This window comes from Arachis hypogaea, chromosome 20 (assembly GCF_003086295.3).
Source record: "Arachis hypogaea cultivar Tifrunner chromosome 20, arahy.Tifrunner.gnm2.J5K5, whole genome shotgun sequence".
Lineage (NCBI taxonomy): Eukaryota > Viridiplantae > Streptophyta > Magnoliopsida > Fabales > Fabaceae > Arachis > Arachis hypogaea.
In genome coordinates, this window is record NC_092055.1 from 120,196,885 (window position 1) to 120,223,334 (window position 26,450).

General features: G+C 37.4%; 1 protein-coding gene across 6 annotated transcripts; it reads right to left on the minus strand.

Annotated features, from left to right (window-relative positions):
* Window positions 1-16,889: 16,889 nt before the first annotated feature.
* LOC112782943 (F-box/LRR-repeat protein 15) lies at window positions 16,890-25,630 on the minus strand. Of its 6 annotated transcripts, none has more exons than XR_011878385.1 (21): window positions 25,147-25,630; window positions 24,906-25,035; window positions 24,694-24,826; window positions 24,444-24,540; window positions 24,172-24,369; window positions 23,819-24,089; window positions 23,623-23,721; window positions 23,445-23,533; window positions 23,190-23,289; window positions 22,946-23,116; window positions 22,579-22,731; window positions 21,728-21,888; window positions 21,447-21,645; window positions 20,793-21,259; window positions 20,648-20,711; window positions 20,282-20,368; window positions 20,019-20,155; window positions 18,969-19,111; window positions 18,727-18,832; window positions 18,508-18,627; window positions 16,890-17,851 (listed from the first exon to the last, which is right to left on the minus strand). XR_011878385.1 is itself a non-coding variant. In XM_025825627.3 (17 exons), the coding sequence occupies exons 1-17, from the start codon at window positions 25,263-25,265 to the stop codon at window positions 20,078-20,080; spliced, it is 2,559 nt and encodes an 852-aa protein (XP_025681412.1). In that variant the 5' UTR covers window positions 25,266-25,630; the 3' UTR covers window positions 19,793-20,077. The 6 variants fall into 6 exon arrangements, 2 of the variants coding, with proteins under 2 accessions (XP_025681412.1, XP_025681410.1); XR_011878386.1 differs by having other exon boundaries at window positions 16,890-17,857; XR_011878387.1 differs by having other exon boundaries at window positions 16,890-18,627; window positions 23,247-23,289.
* Window positions 25,631-26,450: the final 820 nt, after the last annotated feature.

The window sequence follows — 26,450 nt, forward strand, 5'->3', positions numbered from 1 at the left end:
GTAATGATGCGACGGTGGAGTGCGAGTAAGAAGAGAAAGGGTTTTTTTTGTATTTTTTGTTATGTATTCCGAAGAATGAAGAGTTGAGAGAGGTTCTTTTATTATTAAAAGTTTTTTCTAAAAGATTTTTAATATAATTAACGGTAGAGTTAACGGTAGAATAACATTGATACGATTTCAAAACGTTAGGATTATAAATAGGACGATTAAAACGTTAGAGACAAGTATGGAACTTATCCCAAACATTAGGAATAAAAATGATACTTTACTCTTCAACTTTTTTATTTTTACATGATATCTTATTCAATATATATGCAAATATTTAATAATTAATTATTTTGAGTGAGAAAAAATTTATTAATAAATTTTTGTGGGTCGGTAATATACTCAAGATAATTGATCAATATATCCTTGGAAAATACAATTAATTCTATCAATGGATACACATCTTAAGTCACAAAAAAAAATGGATACATATCTTCAAATTTTTCAGTTCTATGCAATTAAATGCTATATGCATGCCATAAAAAATGGGTTAACTACCAATTTGATATCCAAAATATTCGGCCGCTGATAAAAACATTCCTAAAAGATGTTATCGAAAAAAAAATCCCTGAATGATTTGAAAATGCAACAAAAATTAACCAATAAACATTATTTTTTTTGTAAGTAACTAACAAACTTTTATATTTATCAAACGGCTTATCTATTAGATCTAATTTTTATGGCAATATTTGAATAAATATTTAGAAAGTATACAAACAAATTTGGAGCAAAATATGATCTCTAATTTTTTTTCAAAAAATATGGTCATTCATAATAAAAGCTTTTAAAAAAAATTCACTTGGCAAAAAATTACCAAATTTTAAGGATGAAAAATAAAAATATTTTATTTTTTTAATAATGATTGCAAAAATTTGCATTAAAATTTGATCTCTGAATTCATTTTTTAGAATATATATTTAATATTTAATTTTTTGTTGTGTTTTAAAATCTTTCGAGAGTTTATTTGTCGTTAGCATTTTTTTGGGTTCATTTTGTCAACGGTACAAATTTTTTAGTATCATTTTGGTAGTTTACTTCATGAAAAATTGTTCTCAAGCACAAAAATATCCCCCACATAATTGTCTTGATTGAATAACTCTTATCATTCAATTATTTTTTGAATAAATATCGACATAATAACCTAACTAAGCTTGAGAGATCACCATATTATTAGTCACGTTATCTTTTAACTGAGTTATAATTTATTTTATTTTGTAAGTTTAGCCCGAATCATATGATCGGTAAACAAAATATGAGACTAATCCATTATACTATAACTTTGTCTTTATGTACATTATGAGTCATATTTCGTTTTTATTTACCTTCATTAATCATTTGCCTGTAAAATAAACCTTTTTTTTTATCTAATCTCGACAAATATCACATGATAAGTTTTATAAATTTTATATCATATTTAACATTCTATATATAATTATATATTCATAGAATTATTATACCTTTTAAATATTTACTAACTTGAATATTGAAATGTTTTTTACAGGTATCCTCTCTCTATTTTTTTGGGCATCCGTGATAAGAAAAAAGAACTAATAATAAATAAGAAGATAAGAATTAAAATAGAAAAAGATAAATTAAAATTTAAACTGAAATAAAAATGATAGATTGAAACTGAATATAAAGAGAATCACTCTACTTTCTATGCAATTTTTTGACGCAACAAGAAAATGACTCCTCAACCAAACTTGTCCACGCCATAGTTTGGAAATTGAATCGAAGGAACTCACTCAACTTTCTACCCAATTCTCCGATGTAACAAGAGAGAACTTCACTTGTCCACACCATGGTTTCATTATAAAACCAAAAGGGAGTTTTTAAACATCTAAATCACTTTATATGACGACTAGTCGATTACAATAGTTTAGGAAGTATTTATAACCTCTTATTAGGTTAAAGTAACAAAAATCCTAAGTCCACTAACATAAAATTCAACATAGTAACTAAATAAACAAAATCCGAATACATTAAATTAAATTAAACATCCTAAAATATAAACTAATAACTTTTAAATAATACTTGAACTCTTTATACAAAAATATTTAAAGCACATATCATTCTCCTTCTCTTCAAAAAAGATTTTACTTCGAATCTTGTAGTTGGAAAAATAATATATTAAAGGGATAAATATAAGGAAGACTATTTTTTTTCATATTCTAATTATAATTAGATTTTTTATTTTTTACTTTATTAATCTCTTGATTTTAAAATAGATCGACCCAACATGTATAAATTGCCTGTCCTAAACCCCTAATTAGTTATTTGAATCAAATTTAAAAATTTAGGTTGAACTATATTCTATAAGTTGATTATTTTTAGGGGTGGCAAAGCGGGTCGGCCCGTCCCAACCTGCCCCGCCCCGCGTAGAGCCCCCATAAATGGGGTGGACCAACCCGCCCCGCCAACTAAAATGGGTTCAAAATGCTAGTCCGCCTCGTTTTATGACGGATTGGCAGGTCGGCGGGCTAGCCCGCTTGACTTTTTTTTGAAAAATAAAATTCATTAAAATTAACTAAAAAATAATAATTAAAAAATCAAATACAAATAAAAAATAGTCAAATTTTAATATAATTTTTTTATTATCTTTTTTTTTTAATTTTTAACTTCAATAAAATTATTCAAAATAATATTTGTCAATAGAACTATCTTTATTTTAAAAAATAAGTCTCATAATTTGAACAAATATACGAAATTATAAAATAAAATAAATAAAGTTAATAACTAAAAGAAGAATAAAAACAAAAACAAAAAAAAGTGTTTGAAAGTTCTATAATTATTAATTTTATAATAGTAATCACTCTTATTTAATAAAAAAATAAAAATAAAAATCTTCGGCCCGGTGGACCGGCCCGTCTCGCCCCGCCAAAATCCGCAAATTTGACGGTGCGGGTTTGGCAGATTTTTTTAATTTGGCGGGCTCCAAATCCTAGCTCGACCCGCCCTTTTTAGCGGGTTTAGCGGGTCGGCCCGACGGATTCAACGTGTTTTAGGTGCATACTATGGTGTCTATATATACTTGCCTAATTTACTAAAAAAAATAAAAATTAATATTTAAATTAAAAAATATAAAAATAAATAATCTTTTAATATTTAAAATTTACCATAAGTTCAACAATTTTCACACCAAAGTTATAGATACCACAATTTGCCTTATTTTTATAGAGGATATTTTGGAAATAAAATTAAAAAGGTTTAAAGTAAAGTGATCAGATTTATTTGTTCAAGTGAGAGGATAAGTAGCAGACACCATAGGAGCCTCCCTTCGGTTGTGTGTGGGAATGGCATCACTTGTCCTGTCACCATTCCTGGGATGTCAGCAGCAACAACCACTTCTGGGCCGATCAGCTTGGGATACCAAACAGCAACGTGTGCCTGTGATAGTGAAGGTGTTCACTACCAAACTTACCGTTTTCTGTACATTTCCAAAGTTCTCTTTTCCTTCCTTCTCACTCCTCCTAACTGTAGGTTCCCTCTAATCTTATCTTATGTCATCTCATATGAAGCACTCTCAATTATGTGCGTATCTTTCACACTGTTATAGGTGCTCTTGCTAAAGGAAATATTTTCGACAAATATGTTAAGAGGTAACAGTATTTTTAATTATTTATATATTATACTCTTAGTTCGATTTTTTTTTATTAATCATATCCTCTGGAGGCCTATGTGCCACTGTCATACTTACATAGTTTCAAATAAAAAATTTGGGTAATTTTGATGAAAAGTGATTTGTTTGTATTTTGAATAAAAAATCTAGACAAGAATGTGATGTATGCTTATATATGGTATGGATTTGTTGATTAGAAAAAACAATAGAAAGTGATGAACTCCAATTTGGCTTGTGTCGCTCTCTACTTCTTTCTGAACTTTAAATATTCGTGCAGCAAGTTAGAATTTATTGCGTACATCTTTTTATTTCTTTGTGTATATCAACTATTAGTTAAAGCATTCTCATGTGTTGTATTGTCAACTAGCCGTTAGCACCCTCTCTTCTTTTTCTCTACACAACATAACGTTTCAAACAGCCACCACTGCCTATGACTGGCAATGATAGGCCGGAAAGGTCCCCTAATGAGCACTCCTGACCACCACAGGAACATGAGAACCAAGCAAGGAACAGCAAGAAGATTAGAAAAGGGGAAGATGGGTTCTCAGGCACACAAGCGCTTGTCCCTCGTCATGAAGATTGGATGGAAGATAAAGTAGAGAATCAGAGAACGAGGTCCTATGCGGACATGGTCGCTGGAGCTAGAGCAACATCCGATGAAGACCTATCAGAGACCAAAAATGAAGAATTGATGAGTGACCAGGAGAAAATACTTGAAACAACAGAACCAAGAGAAGATGTAAGGAAAAAAGAAAAAGAAAACATATCAGTTGTGGATATGGGAAACGGTCTGTTCAACATTGTTATAAATGATAATGTTAAAAGAGAACTCTGGAAGCCATGGTGGAAATCCCTAATTGTTAAACTCATGGGAAGATAGATTGGATACGCAGCCATGAAAAGGAGGCTAGAAATGATGTGGGGCAGATTTGGTGGAGTGGATGTCATAGACCTTGGCAATGACTTCTACCTGGTGAAGTTTTATGCCGAGGATGACTTAGATCATGCTCTCCTTGATGGTCCTTGGAAAATATATGACCACTACTTGGCTTTAAGACTCTGGGAGCCAAATTTTAATCCCATTCTTACCTTGATTGACAAAATCACAACATGGGTTAGACTTCCAGGCCTTCCCATCGAACTCTACAATGAAAAGCGTCTAAGAAAAATAGGTGACCTCATAGACAGAATCTATAAAGTGGATTACAACACCTCGCATCTCTGTCGAGAAAATTCGCAAGGCTATGCGTGGAGGTGGACTTAACTAAGCCACTGTTAGGAAGATACATGGTAAATGGAAAGGAATATCAAGTTGAGTATGAGGGCACACACCAAGTTTGCTTTACATGTGACAAAGTAGACCATGAACAGAAAAACTGCGATATTTGGAAGGAATTAAAAGAGGCAAAAGAGCAGCAACAAAAGGAGAAAGAAGAGAAGGAAAAACAAGCAGCAAAAAATATGGAAACAGCAGCAGTAACTCAAGAAGCAGCAGGAAAAAATGAATAAGAGAAAGCAAAAGGAAATGAAGCCACAATGAAGCAGGAATCAGATAAGTACGGCCCATGGATGATAATCCAGAGACAAAGGAGAGTGAGGAAGGAAATGAACAAAGAGAAAGTTGGTGCCAGCCACATCAAAGAGAAAGAAAGCAAGAAAAATAATAAGTCAAGATATAGTGTGTTAGAAATAGAAGAGCCAGATGAAAGTGGAATGGAAAATAAGGAGGAAAGAGAGCCAGAAAACAACAAAAAAGCAGCACAAGAGGAGAAAGAACATAATCAAAGAGGCAAAGGAAAAGAGACAAAACAACCAAATAAGAATCAAAATGAAAAGAGCAACACAGAAAAAAACAAGAACAACCAGATAGAACTGACTCAGGCACAAAATCAACAAATACAAGCAGGAAAAAATCAGAACAACACAAAGAAAGTGATATACAAGGGAGAAAGCAACAAGAATAACAAGGAAAACAATATAGCTAAATACAAGGAGAACTGGAAGGTAGCGAATGATGACACGCAAAATCAAATTTTCCAAACAACCAACAACAAAGAGCAAGAATACTACAAAGTGGAGGAGGAAGAACTACCAGACCCTAGAGAGCTAGAATAGAGATCTGATGTGCCTATGGAAATAGACATGCAAAAGGAGATAGAAGACCTGATAATAGGAGTGGAGTGTGAAACTCCCAGAATCAGTGAGAGAGAGAAAGGCATAGCTGCAGATATGCAGCTAAACTAATTCCTTCCAAGGGTTTTAATGATTATAATGTCTTGGAATGTTAGAGGTGCGGCTAGTTGTGCTTTTAGACGCACCTTAAAAGAATTCTTAAGACAATACAATCCTGACATTGTGATCCTGTTGAAAACAAAAGTTAGCGGTAATAATGCTAGAAGAATTATCCAAGGTACTGGTTTTAACAATTTCATTATTGAGGAAGCTCAAAGATTTATAGGAGGAATTTGGATATGCTGGAAGGACAACAGTATCTCTATTACAACATTAGAATCTAACCAGCAATTCATACATACAAGAGTCCAGTGTCACAACCAAGATCCCTGGTGCCTCACAGCGGTTTATGCGAGTCCACAACCAAACAATAGAAGAGTGATTTGGCAGAGTATTGAAAGAATAGCAAGAAACATGGGAGAACCTTGGCTGTTAATAGGAGATTTTAACGAGATAAAAGATAGACTGAGAAAAAATGTGGCAGACCTATTGATCTTAGAATGTGCAAAAACTTTGCTAATTGGATTGATAGATGCGGATTAGTAGATCTAGAATTTATTGGAACTAGGTTTACCTGGAGAGGGCCGCAATGGGAAGGATACGATAGAGTTTTCAAAAGATTGGATAGGGCTCTATCTAATCTCTCGTGGAGAACCAAATTCCAAGAAACGGTTGTTAAAGTCCTGCCTAGAACCAGATCTGACCACCATCCTCTTTTGTTAACGAAAAATGAAAAAACATATTGCAGGAATGACAAACCTTTCAGATTCGAAGCTATGTGGTCAATGCACCTGGATTTCAGGCCGTTTTTGGAAAAATATTGGAAAGAGGACAGCATGTTCATTCACAACTTTAACAGTCTCAGGAAAGATCTAAGTAAATGGAACAAAATGGACTTTGGAAATATTTTCAGGACAAAGAGAAGACTTTTAAACAGAATCAATGGCATCCAAAAAAGCATTAGCTACAGGAAAAATCCTTTTCTGGATAATTTGGAAACAAACCTAAAAAGAGAACTAGAAGACATTATTGACAAAAAGAAAGTTTTCTGGCTCCAAAAATCTAGAGAGCAGTGGGTGGTTGAAGGGGATAGAAACACAAAGTTCTATCACACTAAAGCCATTATAAGAAGAAGAAAGAACAAGATTCACAAGCTTAGAGATGCTAATGGAAATTGGATAGAGGAGGAACAAGAACTGAAAGATCACATCATCAATTCTTACAAAAGACTTTACCAAGAAGAGGTAATCATCACTCCGCTACGGTTAGATAATATAAACATGCCTAACTTGGACCCTTTGGTTTGCAGGAATATGGAGATGATACCAACAGATATGGAGATCAAAAAGGCCCTTTTTAGCATTGGTTCACTCAAGGCTCCAGGAAAGGATGGATTTTTCCATCCATTTTCTTTAAAAATAACTGGGAGGTTCTAGAGCGCAAAGTGTGTGACTACATCAAGGATTGCTGGCGGAATCCCACCCTTTTGAAGGACTCTAACTCCAATCTGATAGTTCTCATCCCAGAGCTCCAACACCCAGAATTCGTCACACAATTTAGGCCAATAGCCTTATGCAATGTCGGACTTAAAATTATAACCAAAATCCTGGTGCAAAGGCTCAAACCTCACCTAAATGACAGAATTAGTCCACATCAATCAAGTTTCATACCAGGAAGGAAGATTCAAGATAACATCCTTATTGCAAAGGAGGTAATGCATTCTATGAAGAAAATAAGAGGGAAGAAGAACTACATGGCGATCAAAAGCGATTTTGAAAAAGCATATGATACAATCAATTGGAATTTTATTCAAGAAAGCCTCCTAGAACTAAAGCTCCCTGAGAAAATCATTCACATCATTATGGAGGAGGTTAGATCAATCAGTTACAACATCCTATGGAATGGAAGCAAAACAAAAAACTTTAGTCCTAGCAGGGGAATTAGACAAGGGGTCCCTGATGAATAGATTTTTGACGGTTTAGAATTTCACTAATAAAATCTCGTTGTAAAGTATAGTTTCTAAACCAAGCAATAATCCTTTCATACAAAAAGTTGTTTGTCACTAGTACAAACCCCTAAAATTTATAAACTGAAGTATTGGACCTCGGGTCGTTCTCCCTAGGAATTACAATAAAGTGTCTTGTTATTGGTTATGAGTTATTTTGGGGTTTTGGATAAGAAGCATGAAAAGTAAATGGCAATGAAAATAAACTAAAAACTATAAAAGGCTCTTGGAAAGGTGTGAGAACTAGAAGTCCTATCCTAGTTATCCTTGTCAATTGCGATGAGAATTATTCATTGCTACCACTTAGTTAACCCTTACTAATTAAAGGAAAGTCAAGTGGATGAATTGACTTGAGCCACAAGTCCTAGCCAACTTCCAAGGAAGGACTAGCTTTAGTGCACTCCAAACCAATTAGCAATCTCTCCAATTATCAATCAACAAAGGAATTAGATAACTCAAGTGTCACTAATTACTCTACCTAGGCCAAGAGGAACAAAATCTACACTAAAACTAAAAGAGACATTTCAACAAACACATAAAGTGCAAGAGAAGTAAACATTATTAAATGCAAGAATTAAAGGAATCTACAACTACAAAAACAAGAGATCAACAATAGAAAAGCAAAGAAGATGCATTTATTATGAATTACCTCTTATTGAATTGGAAGAATGTAGAAGGAACAATACTAGATCTACAACAAAATACAAGAACAACATAAAGAAAATTGCAATAAAAGAATGGAAGAAGAATCAATGTAACTACAAGGAATTGAGATGTAGAAGTAGAAGAACATGAATCTACATCTAGACCTAAGAACTAAACCTAATCCTAATTCTAGAGAGAAGGGAGAGCTTCTCTCTCTAAAACTCTAAACTAAAAGTGATTAGTGGTTGGGAATGATGGTTAGTCAAAAAGTGATGATGATCCTCCTTCCCCCTAATCCTTCATTCTTTTATTCCTTTCCCTTAGCAATTTGGCGCCAAAAATGGGTTCAGAAACCCTCTCAAATCGCCAGGCACGTGTTGCATTAGTGAGGTCATGTGCCCTCATCGACGCGTGCACGCACGGTACGCGTGCGCGTCCCTGGCTAATTCTGCGATGTGCGCGCGAGCGCCTTGTGCGCGCGCGCGTGCATGGCTAACTTTGCTTCTTTGACTTTTTATGCTTCTCTCCACTTGTATGCTTCCTTCCTTGCTTCCTTTGATCCATGCCTAGCCTATTTCAATCCTGGAATTACTAGCAAACACATCAAGGCATCTTATGGAATCAAAGAAGAACTAGAATTCATCAAAATAAGGCTTAAAAAGCATGTTTTTACACTTAAGCACAAATATGGGAGAGATAACAAAATCATGCTAATTCCTAGGCTAAATGTGACAAAAGGTTATCAAAATACTCTAAATTCAATGCAAAACAAACCGTCAAATTGGGGTTTGTCAACCTCCCCACACTTAAGCCTTAGCATGTCCTCATGCTAAAATAAGAAGGAACTAAGGGTTATGACATTTATTGAATGCAACTAAACTATATGAGTCCTATCTAAGTGCAATTATCTAAAGCAATTGGAAATGCTTAGTTCAAACAAATCAATTCCCAAGAGAGCATGTGTAAGCACAAGAGCTAGGCAATAAGGACTAAGTCCAAACCACAATTGTATTGAATTGTCAAAAAGAGTTCAAACTTGCAAGAATATAGATAATATGGGTGAACACATGTGATTGAACTTTTGAACCCTCACCGGATGTGTATCCGCTCTATTCACTCAAGTGTTTAAGGGTTAATTCACTCAATTCTCTTCTAATCATGTTTTCCAAAATTTGATTTTCTTCTAACAATCAACACTTATTCAATGCATGCATACATTCATCATGAGGTCTTTCATTTAGGTTGTAATGGGGTTAGGGTCAAGGTCGGATCATTTATGGTCAAGTGGACTAGGATTTGAATCTTTGATTAGCATAGACTTTCCCACCTAACCTATTTAATGACCTATACAAATGCAAGCTATTCTAACTACCCATTCTTCACTTTTTTTTCTTACATACTCATGCATTCTTATTTGATTCATAATACTTATGCATTGATCCCCTTTTTATTGACTTCACTTTGGGGCATTCTGTCCCTTCTTTATTGTATTATTTTTTTTTTCTTTTTCATCATCATCATTTTTTTCATTTTTCTTTTCTTTTCATCATTTTTTTCTTTTCTTTATATATATATTTTTCTTTTTTTCTTCTTTCAAACTAAATACAAGAACATCAATGCATAAGGTCTCTACATTTAATCAATACATGAATATGTGCCCAATTCCTAAACATAAAAGTGTACTGCCCCTTTTTATCCCATCCAATGTTCCCAAGCCTCACCAACTTTGAATAATAAAACACTCTCACTAGCCTAGGTCAATCAAAGATCCAAACAAGGACTTTTCATTGGTTTTCTACCTTAGGCTTGTAATGTGCTAAAATAAGAATAAGTTGGTTAAGCATAGGCTCAAAATTGGCTAACAATGGAGAGTAAAAAGTTGGCTATTTGGGTAAGTGGCTAATGAAAGAATGGCCTCAATCATATAAATGCACAAACACAAGAAATAAACGGATATATAGAATCAAGCAAATCAAGGATCACAATCATGGAAAGAGAACAATTTCACACAAGAATGGAAAATAAGTGGTTATAAAATGTAACCACATCAATAGGCTCAAGTCTCACAAGCTTGTGTTCTCAATTCAATACATGCTTCACAAGGTATGAAATTCAAGCAAGTTTCAAAAAAAATTCTCTTTCAATCAATTGGGTCAATGCCCTATATTTAAACTTCTTGAAAAGTCTTAATGTTTGACTAAGCATTGTTGTGATTGAAAAGTTCAAAAATTTTCTTAGTTCACCCTTTGCTTTTTCACTTAGAACCAATATATTATGCAAAAAGGGTGACTAAATATTTGCAATCCAAAGTATGATTTCTAATCACAACTACAAACTAAAAACAAAGATAAACAAAATGTATAAAGAAGAATCCAACTAAAAGTACGGAATCTATCATCCAAAACATCTAAAAATATCCAAAAGCATCAAAATATCTAAAATCCAAAATAAGCAATAAAAGTATCCAAAGCAAACTAGAAATGCATCAAAATATATACAAAGATGTGCAAAATGAGATAACTAGGCCGAAAAGTTCACCGGTTCCCAAATAATGCTACCGGTGCCCTCCCCACACTTAAAACCAAGCATCGTCCGCGATGCTAAACCGGAGGATCAGTGGGAGGTACAACGATAGGCTCAGGCTCGGGCTGTGGCTCTGGGACCTCATGAGTCTATGGTGGCTCTGTAGTGTCAGGGGCAGCTGGAGGTGCATCCCGCTGAAGTGGCTCATCCGCATCCTCCTCCTGATGATCCTGCTCATCGGAGGTCGGAGAGTCTGGAAGCGGAGGTAACTCAGCGCCAAGGGAGATGAGTGCCTGATCCATCCGATCCAGTCGGCGTCTGACATGGAGCCTCTCGCGCTCCAAGAACCGAAACAGACGCTGAACCAGTAGGTAAGTGGGCTCGGGTGCTGAAGGGGGTGGGGCTGCTGTCGAAGAAGATGGTATAGCTGCCTCGACTGCCGCTCTAGCTCGAGAACGGCGGCTGGTCGAGGGCCTCTCGTGCACCCACACACCCCAGGGAATAGTAACTTCCTTGTCGTCGTCATCTGGAGGTGGTGGTGTCACGTCATTGTCCTCCTACGGGACATCAGCTAGCTCAGCTAAGCTAGTAACCAGTGTCGGAAACGGTAACAAGCCGCGAATATGAGCTCTCCACATGCTATGCCTAATCAGTCGGGGAAAATATACTTCCTTCCCCTCCATGACACACCCAATCAAGACTAGCATATCCATCGGAATCTCTGAAAAGTGAGTGGTAGGAAAGACATAGTGGGCAAATATTTGTTGCCAAGTCCTAGCCTCCCTAGTCAGATGTGCAAATAGCATGCCCTTGGGCTTTGTGTTGCTCGAATCCATTACCCAAGAAGCATCTGGTGTAGCAATCACGCGCCTAAGTGCCTCATAGTCGAAATTCATGGAGAGGAGAGCTACCTCTGCCTGCTGGTAGGCACAAGTCTCAGGAGTACCAACTCTGTAGAGCAGTGCATCCCTCAAGGCATCCTCAGTGATCATAATCTCTCTACCCCTCAAGAATACTGAATCCAAGCCCGGTCGAAAGAAATTGCAGTAAAATTCCTTGACCCACGAGATGTTAATCCGTCCCAAGTCCCTATCGACGAAATCCAAGCCCAGCTCAGAAATACGGGCGTTTATGGCACGCCTCACATCATTGGGAAGATTCAGCTTCTTCTCAATATTCAGATTCTTCTTTGCATGACGGGAAAGGCGTAGCTCACAGTAGAGATTTGGAAATTTGGTTGGATCAGTGGACGGGAGTAACTGATTTTCTTTCTCCTCCTCATTCAGCGGATTCCTTGCATAGTTAGCAGATGGTGGGGGTGTAGAGGTCTTGGAGCGCTTCCTTTTTTTTGAAGCAGAGGCTATAGCTTTTCCTCTATCCGACATCCTGAAAAATATGATAGAATATATAAAATATTTAGCATGTAACACAGAAGGCATGTTCAGGATACAATTATCAAAGAGCAATCATGATGTTGCACTGAATATGTAAAAGTGAACAAGTAAACATAAGTGAATGAACCAAGACTGGAATCTTCATTAAAGGCAACATCTCATATTCAAAAGGCAATAATATCATCATATTTTTGAAAGAATTGTTAAAGAGGGTTAAAGGTGAGTGGAAGTAAAACGGTTAAAGAAATTAGTAAGTTAGAAAAGTGGATTAGCGATATGATGATATATAGGCTCAATTGAACGAGAAATTGCGGTTCATGTTCACAATGATTGTGCGAATCCGGGAAGTCAAAAAGGAAATGGAAATTTGCCCAAAACTGAAATAAAGATCAAGATGAAACTAATTTCCTTGAAAATCGGACAGCATTCCGGCTTAAAATTGGACGTTTCCGGACAGCAAAATAGCACAATTAGCACAAAAAATAACATCAATCACGCACAGCAGCAACAGATATTATTTGGCAACACATATTGCATGGAATATCAACCCAAAACCAACATACCGTACCCAAGGAAGCAAGCAGCAGATATGCACATACGGAGCAATTAGCAGGCCTAGAATCCTCTATCCAGCCCTAGCTACCTAACAGCAATTATATCTATCTAACCTAACATACAAAATTTGAATTTAGCTAACTAACATGCAATTCCAGGAACTAACATAAATGAACAAATAAAAAGGAAAAAACAGAAAAAGAAATAACAGAAATGGAGCAGGAACCTGGGAGCCGGGAGAAACTGAGAATGGAGAGGGGGACTACGATAGGGCAGGGGCAGCAGAGACAGAAACTGGCACCGCCGTGAACGGTGGCGGTGAAGACGGCTGGCGCGGTGGTTTGGCCGGAGGTGTGAGAAACTGAGGGGAGGAGGGACGGTGATGGTGAGAGAAGAGAATGATAGGAGAATGTGCAGGACGAACAGAGAGGGAGCGAGCCGCCGGTAGTGATGACGGGGTGGCGGCGGAGGGGTTGGTCACGGTGAGATGGGTGAGAGGAGTGAGAGGGAGAGAGAGGACGGGTGGTGGTGAGAGGAGAAGGGAATTGATGGCCAAGGACGGTGATGGAGGTAGGTCGTGCGGCGGCGGTCGCGGTGAGTGGCGCTCGCCGGAGGTTGCTGGGAGTTGAGTGGTGGGGGAAGAGAAATGGAACGTTAGAGGGGAAGAGGTGTGTTGCGCGAATGCGCTAGGGTTCGCGTCTCTGGGGTAGGTGAAAATTCGAATCCGCGCGTGCGCGCGCCGTGCGCGTTCGCGTCCATTGAGAGAACGTGGGCCCTACGCGTGCGCGTACAACGCGCTTAAGCGGGGGGGAGCAAAATAGGAAAGGACGCGTGCGCGTACCGTGCGCGCACGCGTGCATGGAGTTGGGCTAGGGGCTTAGAGTTGGCCTAACTCAGGCCTAACTCTCTGGAGACTGGCCTGGGAGTCGCGCACCAGACCTGCGCGCGCGCGGCATGTACGCGTCCGCGCGCATTGGGGGAAAGGGAGATTCATGCGTGAGCGTGCAGTGCGCGCTAACGTGGCAACACGCAAGGACGCGCGCGCAGTAAATGCGCGTCCGCGTACGTTGACGAATTGTGAAATGGCGCGATGCATGCGCTCGCGCAGATCGGGTTGGGCCTGGGGCCTAAAGGTAGCCCAGAAATGGCTTAACTCTCTGGGGTTTGGCTCAATCATTTGCAGCAGAAAATCGGCGCGGACGCGGCAGGTGCGCGTCCGCGCGAACTTCCATGTTCTAATAGTCGGCGCGCCCGCACGTAGTGCGCATCCGCGTGGGTCAGGTTGGGCTCAAGGCACAATGTTTGCCCAAGAGAGGCCCAACTCTCGGGAGTGTGGCTCGTGGTGCATGCGCACCGGGACGCGTACGCGTACGTTGTGCGCGCGCGTCCATGCCCTCTTTTTTTTTTTTCCCCTTAGTGTTCACAACTCTTATTCACTCAACCATCATACAATTCACAAAAATGCAATTTTTGATATTATTCATCTACTACTAAACACAACATGCATGTGACTAAGCTAACAATTAAGTTGGACAAACAAATTTGTATGAAACATCTACCTACAATGGTAACTCAAATCACTTATGAAGTAAATTTAAAAGAGTGGAAAGAGTTTACCATGGTGGGGTGTCTCCCACCTAGCACTTTTAGTTTAAGTCCTTAAGTTGGACATTTTGAGAAGCTTATTGTCATGGTGGCTTATGTTTGTACTCATCCTTGAATCTCCAAGGATCCTTGCTTCTCAATTGGTTGACAGAATTTCCAACCATATTCATCAAGCTCGGGCACAGTTCCACCCAAGATATGAGTCCCCATAGTTGGTCTTCACATAGCGAACCGGGATCCCATATCTTGTCTTCACACCCATCCGTTAGTTGAGTTTCATGGCTTTGTCGGATGAGCGGTTGACATAAAGGTGATTGACACATAGAATTCTCTTTACTCCACCAATGCTTCCTCCTAGATCCGTATAAGGTAATCCTTGTCCCAACATCATCCCTATACCTTGAGGCCTTGGCCTTGATAAGCTTAACACCTATTTTCCAACCACTACACAACTCGTTTTTACTTTTAATTCCACAAAGAGTTCTAAGTTGACCCTCATTTTCAAGCAAACCATATTCAAGTGAGAGATTAAAGCTCAGGGATAGAGATTTTACCCACTTAAATGTTGTGTTGGATGGTAATTTGGGGAGAGAGGCTTCCCCACACTTAGACCATGCAAGGTCCACTTTCTTGTGCTCCTCTTTAGTTGTTTCCACCTCTTTACAATTCTCTTCACTTTCAACCTCATCCTCTTTCTTACGTGGCTTGGTGTTATCTTCAAGAACTTCATCTTGTTTAATGAGAGGCGATTCAATTTTGGATAGAAATTCATTGATGAACGAGGTCATCTCTTGATCAACCTCTTCATATTCGTCAATTTCAATATACACTATGCCCTTCTCATCTTCCTTGGGAGGTTGTGCACACTCTTCTATAATTTCAACTCCATGTCCAACGGGTGAAGATTCCATTGTAGAGATCAACTCATCTATGATTGAATCCATTTCTTGATAAACCTCTTCCAAGTCTCCAACGATGATATGTCTTGGAGATTGCGTGTATTGAGGTGGTTCTTGGTAGTGATCTTGATAGGGTGGTGGTTCTAAGGGCTCTTGCTCATAATGGTCATAAGAATATGATAGGGGTGGTTGGTTATATGAGGGGTAGGGATCATAGGGAGGTGCTTAGTATGGGAAGGCTTGTGAGAATGGTTGAGGTTCATGTTGAGGGTGAGAGTCATAGGCATATGGTGGCGGTGCTTGGAAGTCACAAGGTGATTCACCATAGCCATTGGATTGGTATGCATCATAGAATGGCTCTTCTTCATAGTGCCTTGGTGGAGGTTGTTGCCATGAGGATTGATCATATGCATATGGCTCCTCCCACCTTTGTTCATCCCATTCTTGATACACATCTTCATTATAGTCCTCATTTCCTACAACATGTTGATAACCAAACTCATAGCCAAGGTGAGAATTCATGATAGCAAGAAGAAAATGAAAACAAAATCAAATAAGAAGCAAGAAAATTAAATCCTAAAACTAGCAAGAGCTAACGAAAGCAAACATATTCACACTATTCACATATATACAATAACCAATAACATAACACCATTGCAATTCTCCCCGGCAACGGCGCCATTTTGATGAATAGATTTTTGACGGTTTAGAATTTCACTAATAAAATCTCGTTGTAAAGTATAGTTTCTAAACCAAGCAATAATCCTTTCATACAAAAAGTTGTTTGTCACTAGTACAAACCCCTAAAATTTATAAACCGAAGTATTGGACCTCGGGTCGTTCTCCCTAGGAATTACAATAAAGTGTCTTGTTATTGGTTATGAGTTATTTTGGGGTTTTGGATAAGAAGCATGAAAAGTAAATGGCAATAAAAATAAACTAAAAACTATAAAAGGCTCTTGGAAAGGTGTGAGAACTAGAAGTCCTATCCTAGTTATCCTTGTCAATTGCGATGAGAATTATTCATTGCTACCACTTAGTTAACCCTTACTAATTAAAGGAAAGTCAAGTGGATGAATTGACTTGAGCCACAAGTCCTAGCCAACTTCCAAGGAAGGACTAGCTTTAGTGCACTCCAAACCAATTAGCAATCTCTCCAATTATCAATCAACAAAGGAATTAGATAACTCAAGTGTCACTAATTACTCTACCTAGGCCAAGAGGAACAAAATCTACACTAAAACTAAAAGAGACATTTCAACAAACACATAAAGTGCAAGAGAAGTAAACATTATTAAATGCAAGAATTAAAGGAATCTACAACTACAAAAACAAGAGATCAACAATAGAAAAGCAAAGAAGATGCATTTATTATGAATTACCTCTTATTGAATTGGAAGAATGTAGAAGGAACAATACTAGATCTACAACAAAATACAAGAACAACATAAAGGAAATTGCAATAAAAGAATGGAAGAAGAATCAATGTAACTACAAGGAATTGAGATGTAGAAGTAGAAGAACATGAATCTACATCTAGACCTAAGAACTAAACCTAATCCTAATTCTAGAGAGAAGGGAGAGCTTCTCTCTCTAAAACTCTAAACTAAAAGTGATTAGTGGTTGGGAATGATGGTTAGTCAAAAAGTGATGATGATCCTCCTTCCCCCTAATCCTTCATCCTTTTATTCCTTTCCCTTAGCAATTTGGCGCCAAAAATGGGTTCAGAAACCCTCTCAAATCGCCAGGCACGTGTTGCATTAGTGAGGTCATGTGCCCTCATCGACGCGTGCGCACACGGTACGCGTGCGCGTCCCTGGCTAATTCTGCGATGTGCGCGCGAGCACCTTGTGCGCGCGCGCGTGCATGGCTGACTTTGCTTCTTTGACTTTTTATGCTTCTCTCCACTTGTATGCTTCCTTCCTTGCTTCCTTTGATCCATGCCTAGCCTATTTCAATCCTGGAATTACTAGCAAACACATCAAGGCATCTTATGGAATCAAAGAAGAACTAGAATTCATCAAAATAAGGCTTAAAAAGCATGTTTTTACACTTAAGCACAAATATGGGAGAGATAACAAAATCATGCTAATTCCTAGGCTAAATGTGACAAAAGGTTATCAAAATACTCTAAATTCAATGCAAAACAAACCGTCAAATTGGGGTTTGTCAGTCCCCATTTTTTCTTACCTATTTGTCATTTGCATGGATAAACTGTCACAGTACATAGAGCAAGAGGTGAATCATGGACATTGGATCCCTTTCACGGTGGGAAGAGAGAAAATGGAAATTTCTCACCTAATGTTCGCAGACGATCTGCTGTTGTTTGCTGATGCTTCAACACACCAAATGGAGGCAATCAACAGAGTAATGAAAAATTTCTACAAAACTACTGGTTTGAAGATCAATTCGACAAAATCATCAATAGTTTTCTCTAAAAACACTCCAGCACAAATCAAGCAAAGCATCAAGGAAAAAATAGAATTCAAGGAGAATCAAGCTCTTGGAAGATACCTGGGAGCTATGATTAACAACAACAAGGTGGGAAAGAAAAATTACAAAGCAGTTCTAGAAAGGGTTCAAGGAAAGCTAAAAGGGTGGAAATCAAAATGCCTATCACTAGCGGGCAGAATAACATTGGGACAATCAGCAATAAGCCCAAGTGTTAATTTTGAAATGCAACATGAGAGAATACCAAGGAGTATTTGTAATGAAATAGAAAGAATACAGAGAGGCTTTATATGGAGAGATGAGGACCGGAGGAGAAAATGGCATGCTATCAACTGGAAAACTATGTGCACACCTAAACATGAGGGAGGATTGGGATTTAGGAAACTGAGTTTGATGAATGATGCTTTTTTAATGAAAATCATTTGGCAATTACAGGAGAACCCTAACTCGCTCTGGGAAAAAGTGCTAATCCAAAAATATTGCAATGGAGACAGCAACATAAACAATCCTACTGCTAAGAAAGTAGATTCAAACCTGTGGAAGGAAATTGTGAAAATTTGGCCAACATTTCAGAAGCACACAATGAAATTCGTTGGAGATAGGACAACAACTAGATTCTGGACTAAGAGATGGGTGAACAACGAGGGCTCCCTTCTTAACATAGCAACAATGAACATAACAAACATAGAGAGCACTGTCAGTGAATGGATAAATAGAGATGAAAATTGGAACAAAGATAGTTTAAAAAATTACCTCCCAGAGGAAACAACAATGAAGATTGTGGCGCTCCCCCCCCCCCCAAACAAGGAAAATGGCGCGGAAAGAATTCGATGGATGCACTCGGATGATGGGGATTTCTCTGTCGCCAGCACGTACAAAGCATTAGCAAATTGGACCAAACCCACAACCACAATCTGGAGTAAAATCTGGAAGTTGCAAGGACCGCAGAAAGCGAAGATCTTTATTTGGAAAGCAAAGCACAACCGAATACTCACCAATCACAAAAAGGTAAGGATGTTTGCAAGTAGAAGAGATTGTCAACTGTGTCAAAACCATCAAGAAGACCTTCTTCACGCTCTGAGAGACTGCCCCAAAGTCTCCAGTACTTGGGCGCAGCTCATTCGGCCAAGTGCATTTTCTTCCAAGCAAATAGAAAAGAATGGATGGATATGAACATACAACAACAATTAGGACATGACCAGAGTCAAAATTGGATGGATATATTCATTATAGCATGCTGGAAGATGTGAAATTGGAGAAATAAGGAAATTCATAAGCAAAATTATAATAGGCCACAAAATACTCAAGTTGAAGTGATGAAGAAAGTGGCGGAAGTCAAGGAAGCAATCTTATAAACCACCCAAATGCTTTGATTAAAGACATCAATCAATAGCTCAAGGAATCTTATAAACCACCCAAATGCTTTGATTAGGGACATCAGTAAGTGAAAAAAGAGGAATTGACAAATTAGTTTTGTGAATATTTATAGAGAAGGCAATAGATGTGCAGCTTGCCTAGTGAAATACCTCTCCTAGAGAGGTTCTTAGATTATTAGTAGAAGATGAACAAAAGACATCTCTGCCTCATTTAATTTCAGTGTAATTTTTTTTTTTTTGGGCTCTGCCCCGTCTTAATACCCAAAAAAAAAGTTTTCATAAATGAATGTCTCAGGTATTCTCATTCATTACTCAATTTTCACACCGACTGATAACAGAATTTCATAATTTTCATAACTAACCAAACTAAGCAAACATAGTTGATACTGTATTTAAAGTCAGGATTTTGGTTCTCAAGTCTAGTAACCATGGATTGAACATAATTTGCTCCGAGAATCAAGAACGCTGACGAATATAATTAGAATTTCCCTTAAAAGTACATAAGAGTATACTTAGAAAATCAACTTTTTCAGTCAACAAAATAATACAACTAACGCACGCACTTAGAAACTAAAGCACCCGTGTGGTTACCCGATTTCAAGATGGCAAACAAAACAACAATGACAGTTACACCATTTACAATACAGGAGGAATAATCACTTTTATTACCAAGCCTTCATTCCAAGTAAATATGCACTTGGAAATTTCGATATCTTTGATGGAGTTCATTAATTTGACAAGTTGCTGAATATCCGCTTCAAACTAGAACATGATGTACGGAATCTCGCGACACTTGTTGAGCTTATCTGTGGAGAACCATAAAGCACAATAAATAGCTTAAGAACACGAACAAGATCTGAAAAATGATAAATAATCAAACAGCATTCTATCATCGTACGAAAATTTAATTTGCTGAATAAGTTCACTCTCACCTTTTGACAAAAGCGAACATCAAGAGTCTCCAGCATATTGCATTTTGATATGGCAGCTTCAACAGCTTCCCCATCAATACTGCAAGACTAAAAACCGAAAAAAAAAGGGAGGGGGGGGGGTGTTATGATTTTCAATTTGAAAAAATGATTTTCAATTTGAATCGCAATATCTCATGACTATACACATTCATACATGGTGTGTTTTTTGTAGAATAAAAATAAAACCCAATCCAAAAATCTAAACATGTTCCAAATTATTCAAAGAAACTACTCAGCATGATGACACCAAAGAAGCATAACCACTCACAAACATAATGAATGCACAAACAGATTAAACATTGGCAGGTTAGAATGTTAGACGAATACCTGAAGAAATAGGCTGATCAATCTTGGACAATCTAGCCTTAGAATTTCCAACGAAGAACAGTTGCTGAACAGACAAGTTAGAATAATTATCACATTTGATACAATGAGGGTATAAACCAACAACATTCATTAGAGCCAACTATACCTTAAATTAAGAAAGCATAGGTTGAGACAAGTAATATTGACCTCCTTCAAATTCCTTGATAGCGAAAGGTTTAAGAATAATAGATTTAAACAATGTGCCCTTGATGGAATCTCAACCTTTATAATATTTGTACATCCCACACAGTTGAGGTTCTGAAGTAAGCAGGTGGATTCCTGACTTGACTCCAACACATTCTCATGGGAACTTACACCATATGGGATCTTCAGAGCAGGCGACACATCAACCTGCCCATGACTGCATCCCCACTTCAAATCATGCACATTCTCACAGCCATTCAGGCTCACACGCCTGAGATTTGTGCAGCAAACAAGAAGTTCATCTATGGCAGACTGACAGAGAGTTCCATGGGACAAGTCCAACTCCTGTAGTGCAGGTAAAGCACCTCCTTTGTAAAGAGGTTCCAGTGAAGTGTCGGAAAGAGATTTGCATGCTTGCAACTTTAGCACCTTTGCAAAACAGAAGAAAAGCAGTGCTGTCAGAATAGGTGACAATAATAATTTCATACAAGGTCAATATTATATAGAAAGACATGAGAGAATAAGAACAAACTGAAATTATTTATGATATGATACAAAACAATAACTATTAACACACCCCCCGCCCACCCAAAAAAAATCCTAGGGTAGACCATACCTCTAGTTGTGAACAAAACTCAAAAACAGGCTGCAAGTCCACCAAGAAAGTGTATGATAAGTCAAGAACCGTCAAATTTGGAAGTGAACACAGAGAATCAAGTCCCTTCGAACCAATCAATCGGCATGACATTAATATTAACGATTCAATTAACGGGCATGAGGCAGTGGTGGCAGATAAGCAATCATCTGTTAGTTCGCTGTAATTTAAAATCATAAATATCAGTGGGCAATGCATGCAACCAGGAAACCAAAAAGAAACAATACAAGATGCAACCTAACCTGCAAAAGGAAGCATCCAGAGAAGTTAAGAGCGGACAATTGATGAATACTTCCGACAGTACTCCACATCCTTTCAACTCGAGAGAAACCATAAATGGTGCTTCAATGCTGAGTATGTTCAGTTTCGGACATATTCCTAAATTAAGAGACAGGAGACCAACCTAAGATACAAATGAAGAAAAGAAAACACTTAGTCTCTAGCTACTCAAAATAAGATAAATACAATTCCACACCTTGGATATATCACATACACATAGGCCCAAGCCTTAACACAACAGCATCCCTACAAAAATGCCTTTCTTAATAGTATAAACATTTTTAAACAAAAGCAAACAGCAAATGTCACGACCAAAACAACTTCATATTGATAATGAGTTCACTTCAGACAAATGTTCAAATCAAAAGGTATAAACATAAGTATAATCACACACAAAACAGATCATGAAGCATGTTATAAGCCAATACCACTTACAGGACAGAATGATGCTCTTTCCAAATGATTACAACCATCCAAAATGCAAACAGAAAACGTCACAACCAAAACAACTTCATATTGATAATGAGTTCACTTCAGACAAATGTTCAAATCAAAAGGTATAAACGTAAGTATAATCACACTCAAAACAGATCATGAAGCATGTTATAAGCCAATACCACTTACAGGACAGAATGATGCTCTTTCCAAATGATTACAACCATCCAAAATGCAAACAGAAAACGTCACAACCAAAACAACTTCATATTGATAATGAGTTCACTTCAGACAAATGTTCAAATCAAAAAGGTATAAACATATGTATCATCACACGCAAAACAGATCATGAAGATTGTTATAAGCCAATACCACTTACAGGACAGAATGATGCTCTTTCCAAATGATTACAACCATCCAAAATGACTTTCTCAAGCTTTGGGCAAGATAACTCAAGATTAGTTATTGCTCGACAACCACCAAGGGAGAGACTGACCAGAGAGGTGCTGATAAATCGAATTGATGTCAAATTCTGAATTCATCAAAACATCAAAAGTTATAAAGTATAATAAATAGATTTCAAAAAAGATTACTCATAACCACAGGATAAAATATTAAAATAATCTGACAAACATGTATAACCCATGGCAACCTTAGTCCATAATCCATAATTCATACAAGTAGATCATGCATAAGCAAAGTGAAATCAGAAAATCACAAAGAATAGCTATTCCGAATTCAAATACCTCACAATTATCAAGAGTTAATAATTTCAACATTGGGCATCCTCCTCCATTACTGAAAACATCACATACAGAGTTTGTCAACGATTCGCACTCAGACAGATCTACTTCTTGCAAGGATTGGCATTGTAAAGCCAATGTGGTTAAGCTGTCCTGCTTTGGTATGGCTAATTTCTGCGATGCCAAAAAGTCCATTGTTTAGACTTCTATACTGTAAAGTATTGGAACAAAAAAATGACAGACATACTTGAAGTGAATTTGAAGTGATATTGATTTGGCGGAGTGCAGGGCAGTTGGACATCACCATAGAAGAAAGCATTATAGTCCTCAAGTCCAAATCAGCTAATCTGCCAAGGGAAAAAATGCTTAAAAGAATTCATAAAAGTAAAAGTAAATCCTCATTCATATAAAAGTATGAAAAGGAATCAACAAAGCAATGGATGAAAATAGATGAAAATGAATTTAATTTTCTTGGGAAGAAAAAAATGGGGAAGAAACATACTTGCGACAGTGTACCAATCTTATATTTCGCAAAAGTGGAAGATCTAAAGATACTGAAGTCAGTAGACTACAATTATCAAGCTCCAAAACCTGTGATAGCAGAGGTATAATTTACTCATAAATCTACACCTTGAATTCAGACATATCAGAAATATCAGTGTCCAGGTAAAATTACATACCTCCAACAAACTACTATGAGCTATTGCAGCCATTGAAGAGGAGGTGATGCCTTCACAACTGTGAAGCTTAAGAACTGTCAACATTGGAAGTCTAACAGACTTCAATGAGGAAAAATGTATGTCAAACAAGGGCGGATCAAGTTTATACCGCCAAACACGGCATCACAAAGAAAAGTAATTATATACTAAAACATACCTCAAGAGATACATTTGGGCAGTATGAGGCATCAAGGAAACTAAGGTTAGCACAAGAGAAGGATACTTCACGTAGTGTCTCATCACTAACACATGAGCAATTAGACACATCCAAAGAAACTAATTGGGGGCATGATGTTGCAGCTGAGCGAATTGCAGAATCAGGAAGTTTATGGCAAGAGCCTATGTCAAGTTCATGCAAAAGAGGGCAATTAAGCACAGCCTGTGCAACATTACTGCGTTTCAACGACATGGTTTCAAGCTGTGGACATCTGGAAAAGAACACAAGATAACATTTTAAATTTAAAGGTAAAGGGACAGCTAAATGCTAGTTAAGCATCAAAATATATGAACCTGACTGCTATACGCATCACACGGCATTTTGTTATTTGAAGATGGCACATCCTATAGTGAGTAATAGATATCTCCTGAATACCGCTGCCAAGTGTAGCATCATTGATGCTCAGTCTTTTCAACATAGAGCAATCTTCCAAGGCATGGAAGAAACCATCCGGTATATGTCCTTTTCCCAGTGTTAGAACCTCAAGATTCCTGAAGATGACAAAGATTCAGACGTGGTTGCAGATAACTTGAGTGACTACATTAATACTGCCGAAAAAACCTACCTCAGGGAAGAGATAGCCTTCATGACAAGCGAGGAAATTGTGGCACCGGATATGCTCACTGCTGTGGCTCTAGGATAACGCCTACACATGTCCTCAACTGTAAATACATAAAGCTTTTCAAATCAGCATAGGGAGACTATTACGAAAGCAGGATCACAGCAATGCAAGAGACACATAACATAATTTCCAATATCAACACAAATTATCATAAAAACAACAATTTTTATACAAGATATGCATTCAAGCTTACATTCTTCCAGAGAAATGTAACGATCTTTGAAGTTCAAAGTCCTCCAGAAATCTTCATGAGCACTAGCAGTTCTCCACTGCGTACAAACCCTGGCAGCTTTGCATAGATTGGGAGGATCCAAAAATGAGAAAACCTGCACTTAACGGGTAGGCATGAGTGGATAATTTTAAAACCATTAACATCTCAAATTGACTTAAAAATTGGGGGCATACCATATGCAATAAATCCTCAGTGAGATCCATTTTGACCCCTTGATCTTCTACTTTTGCTACGTCAGATTCATCACATTCACCTTCGCCCTCTACCTCACAGCTAGAATCAAATCCATCCTCCCCCACGTCACTACGCTTGGACCAAAACATTCCATCAGCAAGCCAATAAACAAAAATCATACAACTTGAGCTTATAATTTCCAACAATGTTAACTTTAAAAACAAAAAACAGAAATCTCACTTGAAATTATGGAGAAATTTGGCCCGCTTGCGGTGAGAGGAACCGGAGCTGCTGCTACCTTCTCCGGTGGGGCGCCGGCGAGCGTAGGGTACGGGTTTCACGGCATCATCACTCGACATGAGGCAGTGTTTCTTGGAATTGTCGTTTTGGGACAAAACGACTTCGCGGGTGATAGAGTGATGAGAACGATTAGGGCGACGAAAACTAGGAGTAGAGAGAGAGAGAGAGAGAGAGAAGTTATTTGAATGGATCTGAAGGGATATTGGGACGTAGCTGGGTACTTTGATTTTGGAGTTGGTTATAGTTATGGTTATGTTGTTGTGTGTCGCTTTTCTGCAGAAAGCGAGTGTGGAGATGCGCACGAGCAGACGACGGCGTTTTCGCCATTTTCTTGCATTCTTTTCGCCACGCTCGATATTTTTTTATTTTTTTAAATTTGTTATTATTATTTGTACTGCAGTATTTATGCATAGTGTTGTTGGGTGGTTCGGCGTGTAAGTGGTTGTTGTCTCTTTATCTGTCTACAAAAGTGCTCTCAACAGCAACCAAGTGGATCATGTCTTGTCCTTCTTCACACCACCATTTTTCCTTTTCTTTTTTTTTTTTTTCAATTTCAATCTTTTCTTTTCTGTTGAAATCTTTTCATTCAAATTTAAATAATAATAATAATAATAATAATAATAATAATAATATTTATGTGTAATTATTTTTATATAAAATTACTAAATTATTATCTAATAATTTTTAATTATTAATTTTACATAAAAATAATTTCATGCGAATTTTTAAATAATAATAATAATAATTCTAATAAAATGAAGATTTTAAGAGCTCTATAGTTTGGACAAATTTTTTGGTTGTGCTCCCAAAGATTGTTGTTGTTTCATTTTTTGCTCCTTTCCCTTTGAGCGCCGTTATCAATCTAAAGATAAAAATAAATTATTTTATGTTTTGTGTAAAAAGGTATGAATTTATTTACTTGAAACTTGGATCAATAGCCACAATCTCAGCAACACAATCTGGAAAGGTGGTTTTTAAGACACACTACGAAAGACTAGATACATCAAAGTGGGCTAAGGCATCCACTATTTGGGTACCTCATGAACCTTAAAACAATCAAATCTCAGATCTAACAAACAAATCTCTGGAATAAGATGTCTATTGTCTATTGTGTGACTAGAAAACAAACAAGAAAAAAGATTCACCCCATTATTTTAAGGAAATATCTTTGGTGGAAAAAAATAATTTAGTCTTTAAAGCACCATACAAAAAGATTTCTGATATATGATGTGAATTGTTTCGTT